Source organism: Marmota flaviventris, chromosome 2, assembly GCF_047511675.1.
Source record: "Marmota flaviventris isolate mMarFla1 chromosome 2, mMarFla1.hap1, whole genome shotgun sequence".
Lineage (NCBI taxonomy): Eukaryota > Metazoa > Chordata > Mammalia > Rodentia > Sciuridae > Marmota > Marmota flaviventris.
Window position 1 is genome coordinate 157937385 of NC_092499.1, and position 12306 is coordinate 157949690.

Sequence of the window (12306 nt, forward strand, 5' to 3'; positions counted from 1 at the left end):
TATGATCATCTCGATAGATGCGGAAAAAGCATTCGACAAAGTACAGCACCCCTTTATGTTCAAAACATTAGAAAAACTAGGGATAACAGGAACTTACCTAGACATTGTAAAAGCTATCTATGCTAAGCCTCAGGCTAGCATCATTCTGAATGGAGAAAAATTGAAGGCATTCCCTCTAAAATCTGGAACAAGACAGGGATGCCCTCTATCACCACTTCTATTCAATATAGTTCTCGAAACACTGGCCAGAGCAATTAGACAGATGAAAGAAATTAAAGGCATAAAAATAGGAAAAGAAGAACTTAAATTATCACTATTTGCGGGTGACAGGATTCTATACCTAGAAGACCCAAAAGGGTCTACAAAAAAACTACTAGAACTAATAAATGAATTCAGCAAAGTGGCAGGATATAAAATCAACATGCATAAATCAAAGGCATTTCTGTATATCAGTGACAAAACTTCTGAAACGGAAATGAGGAAAAACACTCCATTCACAATATCCTCAAAAAAAATAAAATACTTGGGAATCAACCTAACAAAAGAGGTGAAAAATTTATACAATGAAAACTACAGAACCCTAAAAAGAGAAGTAGAAGATCTTAGAAGATGGAAAAATATACCCTGTTCATGGATAGGCAGAACTAACATCATCAAAATGGCGATATTACCAAAAGTTCTCTATAGGTTTAATGAAATGCCAATCAAAATCCCAATGGCATTTCTTGTAGAAATAGATAAAGCAATCATGAAATTCATATGGAAAAATAAAAGACCCAGAATAGCAAAAGCAACTCTAAGCAGGAAGTGTGAATCAGGCGGTATAGCGATACCAGATTTCAAACTATATTACAGAGCAATAGTAACAAAAACAGCATGGTACTGGTACCAAAACAGGCGGGTGGACCAATGGTACAGAATAGAGGACACAGAGACTAATCCACAAAGCTACAACTATCTTATATTTGATAAAGGAGCTAAAAGCATGCAATGGAGGAAGGATAGCATCTTCAACAAATGGTGTTGGGTGTTAGAGTCTGTAAACAAGTCAAAATAACACCTGGCATTTTGCCAGGGGAATGTTAGAGTTCGTAAACAAGTCTGGATGGTGCCTGGCAAAATGCCAGAGGGATGGTTTGAGAAATAACAAAAGTGAGCCATTAAGTGTGGAGATTCCTGATTGGTTGACTGCTGTATCTAGTTTATGCTAATTAGATAAGCTGTGTGGAATGTATAAATATCGCTCCTGTCCTGCAATAAACGGCTCCCACTCCTGCTGTATTGATCTACACAAGTCGTTCGTCACCCCCGGGTTATTTTGCTGCAGCCGGACTGCGGCAGTTGGGAAAACTGGAAATCCATATGCAACAAAATGAAACTGAATCCCCTCCTCTCGCCATGCACAAAAGTTATCTCAAAGTGGATCAAGGAGCTAGATATCAAATCAGAGACTCTGCGTCTGATAGAAGAAAAAGTTGGCTCCGATCTACATATTGTGGGGTAGGGCTCCAAATTCCTTAATAAGACACCCATAGCACAAGAGTTAATAACAAGAATCAACAAATGGGACTTACTTAAACTGAAAAGTTTTTTCTCAGCAAGAGAAACAATAAGAGAAGTAAATAGGGAGCCTACATCAGGGGAACAAATTTTTACTCCTCACACTTCAGATAGAGCCCTAATATCCAGAGTATACAAAGAACTAAAAAAATTAGACAATAAGATAACAAATAACCCAATCAACAAATGGGCCAAGGACCTGAACAGACACTTCTCAGAGGAGGACATACAATCAATCAACAAGTACATGAAAAAATGCTCACCATCTCTAGCAGTCAAGAGAAATGCAAATCAAAACCACCCTAAGATACCATCTCACTCCAGTAAGATTGGCAGCCATTATGAAGTCAAACAACAACAAGTGCTGGCGAGGATGTGGGGAAAAGGGTACACTTGTACATTGCTGGTGGGACTGCAAATTGGTGCAGCCAATTTGGAAAGCAGTATGGAGATTCCTGGGAAAGCTGGGAATGGAACCACCATTTGACCCAGCTATTGCCCTTCTCAGACTATTCCCTGAAGACCTTAAAAGAGCATACTACAGGGATACTGCTACATCGATGTTCATAGCAGCACAATTCACAATTGCTAGACTGTGGAACCAACCCAGATGCCCTTCAATAGATGAATGGATAAAAAAAATGTGGCATTTATACACCATGGAGTATTATGCAGCACTAAAAAATGACAAAATCAAGGAATTTGCAGGGAAATGGATGGCACTAGAGCAGATTATGCTTATTGAAGCTAGCCAATCCCTAAAAATCAAATACCAAATGTCTTCTTTGATATAATGAGAGCAACTAAGAACAGAGCAGGGAGGAAGAGCAGGAAGAAAAGATTAACATTAAACAGATACATGAGGTGGGAGGGAAAGGGAGAGAAAAGGGAAATTGCATGGTAATGGAGGGAGACCCTCATTGTTATACAAAATTACATATAAGAGGTTGTGAGGGGAATGTGAAAATAAACAAGGAGAGAAATGAATTACAGTAGATGGGGTAGAGAGAGAAGATGGGAGGGGAGGGGAGGGGGGATAGTAGAGGATAGGAAAGGTAGCAGAATACAACAGTTACTAATATGGCATTATGTAAAAATGTGGATGTGTAACCGATGTGATTCTGCAATCTGTATTTGGGGTAAAATTGGGAGTTCATAACCAACTTGAATCTAATGTATGAAATATGATATGTCAAGAGCTTTGTAATGTTTTGAACAACCAATAAAAATAAATAAATTTAAAAAAAAATTTACCAAAAAACAAAAAAAAGAACGGCTAAAATTTAAAAAAATAACTGAGAATACCAAATGTTCACAAGTATGTTGACTAACAACTTTCATCCACTACTATTGATAATGCAATGGTACAGCTAAACATAAGCTTGTCATATGATTCAGCAATTGCATTCTTGATAAGTTGAAAATGTATGTCCACACACCTGTACATGGATGTTTATTGCTGCTTTTTTCATAAATGACAAAACTTGGAAGTCACTAGATGTCCTTCAATAAGTAAATTGATAAATAAACCATATTATATCCAGATAATAAAATATTTTTCAGTGCTAAAAAAAATGAACTAGCAAGCCATGGATAGATATGAAGGAACCTAAAATAAATACTGCTTAGTGAAAAAGTTAATCTGAAAGGCTTGATTCCACCTATATGACATTCTGGGAAAGCCAAAGCTACAGAGACAGTAAAAAGTCCAACCCTTGCCAGGCATTCAAGTTGAGGAAAGAGAAGAGGGATGAACAGATGGAGCATGAGGGATTTTTAGGCAGTAAAACTATTCTGTATTTTGTATACTGCTATAAAGGCAGATACATGTTATTGTGCATTTATAAAAAAAACAAAAAAAAAGCAAAATAAAAATCCTCAAAATTTCATTCCTGTAATTATGGCATTTTATATAACAAAGGTTTTTACAAATATAACAAAGGTTTTTACAGATATGATAAAGGTCTAGAGAAGAGCCAGAGAAATATGTTAGCACGAGAAATGGCTTGTTGGTTAATGTAGACGTGCACAACCACTTTTCCAAGTCCTTATCATTCTACCATGTTCTATCCTTGATTACCCGAAAGTGGCCACGCATGGAAACACATTTCCTCAGATGATGAGAGTACAGAGTGAGGAAAAGCTCAGGTTCCCTTGGCTGCTGGGCTGCTTGTTGCTTGGCTCCCTATTTCCATTCATTCCTGGAACACATGTGACTGAGCCTGCTTCTGGTTGTTATGAGTAGATACTTTTAACCCATACAGTGCTTCCAAAGATAAAATCCTTGCTTCCAAATTCTTCAGTTGGATTGTATTAATTGTCTATTACTACATAACAAAGTATCACAAATTTGGCACTTAGCACAAACATTATCTCATAGATGTTATGGGACAGGAATTTGGATATGAGTTAATGGGGTCCTTCACTCAGGGTCTCATCAGGCTGAAATTAAGGTATCAGCTGGGGCTGCAATCTCAGGTAAGGCTCAGGGTACAATTCTAAGCTCAATGGTTTTCAGCAGAATTCATTTTCTTGTAGCTGCAGGACTGAGGTCCTCAGCCTTTCTTAAGGCTGTAAAAACCATTCCATGCAATGTAGTTTTTCAACAAGATGGTATTTGGCTTCTTTCAGAATATCTCAGCTGTTCTGAATCTGATTTCAGTAAGGGCCCATTTTCTTTTAAAGCCTTGTCTGATTAGGTCGGACCCACCCATTTTGATTAGTTCAAGGTCAACTGATTTGGGACTTTTATAATATCTGTAAAATCCTTTGTTTGTTATATAAAATGCCATAATCACAGGAGTGAAATCCACCTAATTCCCTGACATTCAAGGTGAGAAGATTATATAGAACATACACAACAGGGGGTAGGTCTCTTGAAGCCATCTCAGAATTCTGCCTACCACATGGAGAATTAATCCTGATGAAACTAATACTGTCAGACTAATCTTTATCTGATACTCACTATCTGACTTTCTTTTAAAATATCCTTCAACTGTTCTACAAAACACAAAAAAAAAGAAGTCTAAATTCATTAATCTGATATTCAAGCCCTTTCTCAATTTTTCCTTAGGTGACACTAAAGCTCAACTCCCACAGGTCCCCCATCAATAAGCCCTCAGTCACGGTCCCTTTGCTCTGGACATCCCATGCCCCTATGTCCTCTGTGTCTGCATTCCTTCATGCATTTTTCCTCCAAACCTAAGTTGCTCTTTCACTCCTTATTTAAAACTGACCCAGCCTTCTAGATATTGCATTGGTCCTCCCGTAAAACCTTTTCTGATTCTTTGGACCCACACTGACCTTTTCTTCATTTGCATTTGTCCTGAATCACTATGGTAGATTGCCAAAAATGAACATAACTTCCCATCCCCGAGTGTGTACCCTTTTTCAATGCAATTTTACTGCTCAGCCCAAAAGATGAAGTGGATTTCTCTAGTCCTGACTCTGAGCTGGGCCCTGTGATATTGGCAAATATGATACAAGAAGACACTATAAGGCACTTATGTGCTTGGGCTTGTTCTCTTGCTGTCTTGGGAACCTTGCTACTAACACTAGGTGAGAGGCCAGACTAGCCTCCCAGATGATGAAAGGCATGAAGAAAGTCATCCTTGTGGTCTCAACTGACACTCTGCCAACCATCTGCCACATGAAAAATAACAAATGTTATTTTACTACAAGTTATACAGCTTTGTACCAACTTTTGTAGCAAATTATTTACTAAGAATAAAAATTCAAGGTCATCCTTTTAGTAACATTTATTTTACTTGATTTCATTCTAGTATGCTTTCTTGTGAAAGAGTTGATTATAGCTTGTGATAGAGAAATTGTACATGAACTACAGTCTGGTTTTCAATATCTGGAAACATCTTTTGGAGGGTGTCATGAAACTTCAAAAAAAAAAAAAAAAAAACAAAAAAAACCCAAACTTGACTTTTAAGGTTTAAATGATCCAAATGTCCACTGAAAGATGAATGGACAATGAAGTATGGTATGGATATACCATACAAGAGAATACTGTTAAATCATAAAAAAGGAATTAGGGTCTGATATATGTTACAACGTGGATAAATCTTGAAGACATTATGCTAACTGAAATTAGCTAGACATAAAAAGGATAAATATTATATGATTCCACTTATAATTAGTACTTAGAATAGGAAAATTCATAGAGCAGTAGATTAGCACTTGCCAGGAACTAGAGTATAACTAACACTACCAAATTATGTATTTAAAGATGACAAGTTTTGTTTTTTTGTGGTACTGGGTATCGAACCCAGTACCTTGGGTATGCTAGGCAAGAACCTTACCACATCCCTAACCCTAAAGATGGCAAGCTTTATGTTACATATACTTTACTATAACATTTTTAATTAATGTGATATATTCAATTGCCTTAAACTGTACACTCAAAATGTGTGACTTGAATAGCATGTGAACTGTACCTCAATAACACTGTTTTATAAAAATTAAAAATACAAGCAAAAAACCCAAAACAACACTTGGTTTCAATTTTCTTTTTAGATGTGAACTATCCAACAATATTACACGTCCCTTTTCACCTTTGCTGCTAGAAAACTCAAGACCAAGTTCAAGCACAGCAACTTGGATGGTACATAGATGTGCTAAACCATAATAGCTATCATCGTTGTTCTTATCACTGTCAACATATCAGAGGTTCCAAATTCCTGTTTATATCCTCTTTTTTTTTGGGGGGGGGCGGTACCAGGGATTGAACTCAGGGGCACTCAAGTAGTGAGCCACATCTCCAGGCCTGTTTTGTATTTTCTTTAGAGACAGGGTCTCACTGAGTTGCTTAGCACCTCACTGTTGCTGAGGCTGGCTTTGAATTTGCGATCCTCCTGTCTCAGCTTCCTGAGACGCTAGGATTCAGGCATGAACTGCCATGCCCAGCCTACATCCTCTTGGTGTGTTTTTCTTTGTACCATTTCTTCATTTTTGTTAACTAAAATTCATTCGCAAGATTTTTATACAGGCCCCTGACAGACTCTAAAGTAAACTGAGATCCTAAATTTCTGAGATTATAGTATTAACACCGTAAATACGATGCTATAATCCCAGACTAATAACTCTCAGAGCAAGGAAAATAAGAGATCATGCTAAAAAATAAATTAAGAGAATATGTGCCGGGGTTGTGGCTCAGTGGTAGAGTGCTTGCCTAGCATGTGTGAGGCACTGGGTTCAATCCCTGGCACCACATAAAAATAAACAAATAAAGGTATTGTGTCCATCTACAACTAATATACACACAACACACACGTATATATACATATATGTATATTTTTTTTTTTAAGAGAAAGAATATATGTCTTTAAAAGCAGTGGGGAGCAAGTGAGCCAGCATTATTTAAAATCACTTTCAACTATTTCTGGGGAATGCTTTACCACAAAAAATCAATAGTCTCAAATTTGGTAAGAGTGACACACCAATTATTGACTGACCTTTTCATTCTGCAGGGCATCTTATTTACATAAGTATTCAAAAATTCACCAAATGCCAATTTTTCTAATAAATACTTGAAAACTACATCCAAAAATTCAAAGAAGCTTGGATTTAAGGTCATAGAAAAAGGTCATTCATGCAGGAGAATGGGAGATAGAATATTCTTGACATTTAGAGAAATATTAAACAGTAATTCCACATATTTACACAACTATTTTTTTAATTTCAGAAAACCACCAATTCGGGCTGGGGATGTGGCTCAAGCAGTAGCGCGCTTGCCTGGCATGCATGTGGCCTAGGTTCGATCCTCAGCACCACATACAAACAAAGATTTTGTGTCCGCCGAAAACTGAAAAATAAATATTGAAATTCTCTCTCTCTCTCTCTCTCTCTCTCTAAAAAAAAAAAAAAAGAAAACCACCAATTCTTGGGTAAATATGGTAGTCCCTTAGTTAGCCTACCAATGTACTAACTTATCCAATAATAAGCCTACAAACACAAAATGCAAAACTTTTCCAAAAATAAGCCTACAAACACAAAATGCAAAACAGATCATTTCTACCTCTAGGAACAAAGTTTCTGGTGTAAAAATTTGTGATGTAATACCTCTTTGATGATATATATTATTGCTAGAAAAAAATTCATTTGGCTTGGTTCTCCAATGGATCAAATTTCCCAATGGCAGAAACCATAGTAACATGTATTTTGTACTTACACATGCTCTTAATAAATATATCCTGAACATCTGAGTCAGACTATCAATTAAACTTTTTGTTGTAAGTGTATACTGAATAATAAGAGGCAATTTTTTTTAAAGTGGTACTGGAAATTAAACCCAGGGGTGTTCTACCACTGAGTTACATCCCCAGCCCTTTTATTTATTTATATTTTTATTTATTTCTCAGACAGGTAGGATCTCACTAAGTTGCCTAGACTGGTCTCAAATTTGGATCCTCCTGCCTCAGTCTTCTGAGTAGCTGGGATTATAGGCATGTGCTCCTGTATCCAGCAAGAGGCAACGTATTAAAAAATATAAGGGTGCTCTGAAACAGAACATATACCCTCATATAAAAGAATTCTTACTTAGTTTTCCACTATTGTCAGGAGGTTGAGGTGAAAGGTGACCAGCATCACAGTGTAACTGAAAGTTCTGAGGGTGGCATGGGGGGATTGGAAGGCAAGCTGTATAGAGTGTTCTGCCCCATTTGTAATACGTAACACTACTATGTGATACATGTAGAAGGCGAGATTTATCTTAGGTTGTTTACTTAGGTTCCTTCTCCACCTAAAAGAGATTTGATTCTATTGATGCTAATTTTTTTTTAAATCACAGAATCAGTTTTCAACACAGTAGATAGAAAACTTGGATGAAATAAATCAACAGTATAAAGTATACATTAGTATTTATGAGTTCAATATTGTTAAGTGCACAAAATATATAACATTGTGTTCCTGTCTTACATTAGAGACTCCAATAGCTAGATATTTATATTCCTTAGAATGACATGACAAAACCTTACTAGCTTATTTAATCATATGATAAAAAATGACAAGTATATGAGGATAAAGTAATTAATTTAGTCTCTAAATCTTTAAAGCTTTTAGTTTCTAAAGCTGAATACCTAGTAAGTTTACCCATTTGTCACTTTTTATCTTAACAAAACTTCAAAATGGATTTATTTTTAAAAGGCCTGAAGATAGAAAGTGGGTAAAATAACTTATGCACTAACCAGGGATTGTTTGGATATAATTATAAATTGCCAATCACCACAATTAAATAATACTTAGATTAAAAGTTATTTTGTTAAAAAAAGGAAAGAAGAAAGAAAATCAGATATTATCTAACAAACTAATTATGAAACTTAAGAATGGTCTCTAAAAATATCTATAATTAATACAGAACAGTTTTTTTAAAAAAAAGGCTTACTGTCTTGGTGAGTTAGCAGAGAATTCCTCTTCTGAATCAGGAAAGCTTAGGGTTTGCCAAACACGATTATTTTGTTCAGTGGAGAGGGCATCTCTTTCTTGCTCAGGGTGGATTAATTTTAAGGTCTCTGTTCCATTTTCTCCCTCTATCTTGTCACTTGGATTTGGTTGTGGTTCTGGACTCTTTAAAATCAGATCATCTTCACTTATAGAGACTGTGAGGTCATTGCTACTGCATAAACTTTCCTTCTCCTGTTCTTCCTGCATTTTTTGTAACTGTGGGTCCCCATGGGCAAGATGATCTGTAAAGGGGGATATGAACAGATTATTGATCAAGAACTTCCTGGAGAATCAAGGTAACATAGAACAGAATTATTCATCAGTTTAAAATATGCAGAAAAACCCACAACTAATGATAGTATTTAAAAACCCAAAAATATTTTTATCTTATTTTTTATTTTATTTAAAAATTTGTTATTTTTGTGCTGGGTTTGAGCAAATCCAGGGCCTCATGTATGCTAAACATGTGCTCTACCAATGAGCTACACCCTCCACCCTCAAAAAATATTTTAAAATATTTTTTAAAAATCACAGTGAGTTTAAAATATCAGTGAACTAACTGTAAAAAACCATTTACATGTACACATTTATGAATTCATTAAAATGGAATTCATTCACATAATAATCACTATTTGGGTTTCTGGCAAAGAAAAAAAATAGAGTATATTTTATCCTTATGTAAGATCACTAATACCCAGAAAAATGAAACACTAACAAAAATCTGTAAACTCAGACAGCCTCTCACCCCACCTGAGAAACCTTCCCAAGCAGAATGCTTCTCTTGAGACCACTTATTTTCAGATGCACAGTGTTCTGAAACTGATATCGCAGAGACAGGCGGGCTGGCTCTTTCTTCCTCAACTTCAATATGTTCTCGTGTCAGTATTTCTCCCTCTGATCCCTCTGATCTGCTGGAACTGTCACACTTTAAATCAGTGGTCCTGTTCTCTGGACTTAATCTTTTCTGTAACGAGGAATGAAGTTCAGCAGACTTTTTGCCTTCTGATAAATTACTCTTGCTATGATGTATGTTGCTTCCTATCTCCAAGCAATGAGTTTGTTCCTCCTCAGACAATACACTGGCTGTGACTGGCGTTTTCTCACCAATCTGAAGAGATGTCTTTCCATCTATTCTGTCAGACTTATTTAAGCACTCTGTGTCACTATTAGTTTGTACTACACAGCTGTCTGTCACATTGCTTCTCTGGGCTGTCTGTTGGTGTGAATGTGGGTCAGGAATTGAAAAGTTCTTTGTGGGTTGGGGAGATTTCTGCTCTATACTGAAAGCTCCAAGGCTTGAGACGGCTGACATTTGGCGGCCCATAAACATTGTTGCTGGTTGATACAATCCTTTTGACACAGTTGTCCCCAAGTTAATTCTTGCTTGCACTGCAACCTGCAATGAGATGTGAGTTAAACATTATGTGTAACAATCAGGTTTTTTTTTTTTTTCAATCAGATTGTTTTTAAAAATGAAAGAAACATGACCATGGAAATCAGCACTTACCATAATTTATAAAACTTGTTCCTCTCCATGTAATGATGAACAAAAACAGTACAGTCCATGCTATTTAATTTTAATAATAATGTGATCCACAAAGCAACTAATGCCAAGAAACTATGAATGTTTTTTGAAAAAAAAAGAAATGTACGTACTTAATATAATTAAACTGCATGCTTAAAATTAAATTAAAATGGTAAATTTTATGATATGTATAGATATTACAATAAAAAAAACAAAAAAAGCTATGAGTTTTAAAAGCACTCCATGGAGAAGCTCAGATTCAATCAAAGTAACTTGACCAAAGGAAAAAAAACGGTAAGGGAATGGGTATACAAAAAACTATTGGAGGTTTCAAAGTTCTATTTCTAGTATTATAAGTAATATAAAAATTTCTTAGGCTGGGGATGTGGCTCAAGCGGTAGCGAGCTCGCCTGCACGGGGCGCTGGGTTCAATCCTCAGCACCACATAAAAATAAAATAAAGATGTTGTGTCCACCGAAAACTGAAAAATAAATATTAAAAAATTCTCTCTCTCTCTCTCTCTCTCTAAAAGAAATTTCTAATAATAACCTTAAAGATAGAATTAAAATATATTGTATCATGTACAAAATATTCATAATTTATAGTCCAACTGTAAACAATATCTATTTTTCCTGACCATCTTCAAGTAATTTTACAGAAATTTCAAGCAATTTCCACTTATTGGTATGTGTATAGGAAGAATGAGCATAATCTCTTACAGAGATAGAGAGAGAGAGAGCAAGGAGACACTGAAGCAACTAGTTTGTTGGCTTCATCAAGGATGCACAGAGGAAAGAGGAACTAGAGGTAACAAGCATGAAGACTTCAGAAAGTTAAGTGCTTTTCTTCAAAAGGAACCAAAACACTTCCACACATATAAGAACATTTATTTCAAAGAGGCAAATAGAGTATATAGGGAGATGTATTTGCACCCCTTTGCAGATGAAAACACCAAGGGTCAACTATTAAGAGAGAAAATGTCATACACACAGCTGAAACAATCCAGATCTTGCTTCTCTTCAAATACACTGTCTTTTCTATGCAAAAGTAAAAGAAACAACTTTGATGTGAACCAACCAATGACAGTGATATCAGAGAAAGTGGTAGAATCAGGACCTCTAAAATTTCTCTGCTCCACAAAAGAGATGATAATACTGGGAAAATTTTTCAGAATGACGTTTCAGAACTCTGGAAAATAACCAGGCTTGCAGCAACCTGGGGGTGCATTTAAGAAAAACAGCTGTATCTTGATAAGAACAGAGAGCTTTATGGTATGTTAACTTAGCTTATTCCCATTCCTTCCCTAGAAGTCTGCAGTAAACTTCAAAACTTGTACTCACAATGAAAACCAGCAGCAACGTTAGAGAAGATTATGCTAAGTGAAGTTAGCCAATCCCCAAAAAACAAATGCCAAATGTTTTCTCTGATATAAGGGGGGTGACTCAAAGTGGGGTAGGGAGGGAGAGCATGGGAGGAAGATTATTTCTAGATAGCAAAGAGGGGTGGGAGGGAAAGGGACGGGGGAAAGGGATTAGCAAGGATGGTGGAATGTGAAGGTCAACATTATACAAAATACATGTATGAAGATTTGAATTTGGTATCAACATACCTTATATACAAACAGAGATATGAAAAATTGTGGTATATATGTGTATTAAGAATTATAATGCCAAAAAAAGAGTTCATGTATAATGGCATAATTTGGTGTGAACATACTTTATATACAGAGTTACGAAAAATTGTGCTGTATATGGGTGGTAATGAGTGTAATG

The 12306-nt window shown here is 36.0% G+C and overlaps 1 protein-coding gene across 2 annotated transcripts in view; it reads right to left on the minus strand.

Moving 5' to 3' along the window:
* The window catches only part of Kiz (kizuna centrosomal protein), a 127368-nt gene that overhangs the window by 83836 nt on the left and 31226 nt on the right, over positions 1–12306 (minus strand). For both annotated transcript variants that reach the window (XM_071608689.1, XM_027953705.3), the window contains exons 5-6: positions 9760–10405; positions 8951–9251 (exon numbers count right to left, since the gene is read on the minus strand). In XM_071608689.1, the coding sequence (XP_071464790.1) occupies positions 8951–9251; positions 9760–10405 (947 nt within the window). The remainder of the gene's footprint in view (positions 1–8950; positions 9252–9759; positions 10406–12306) is intronic.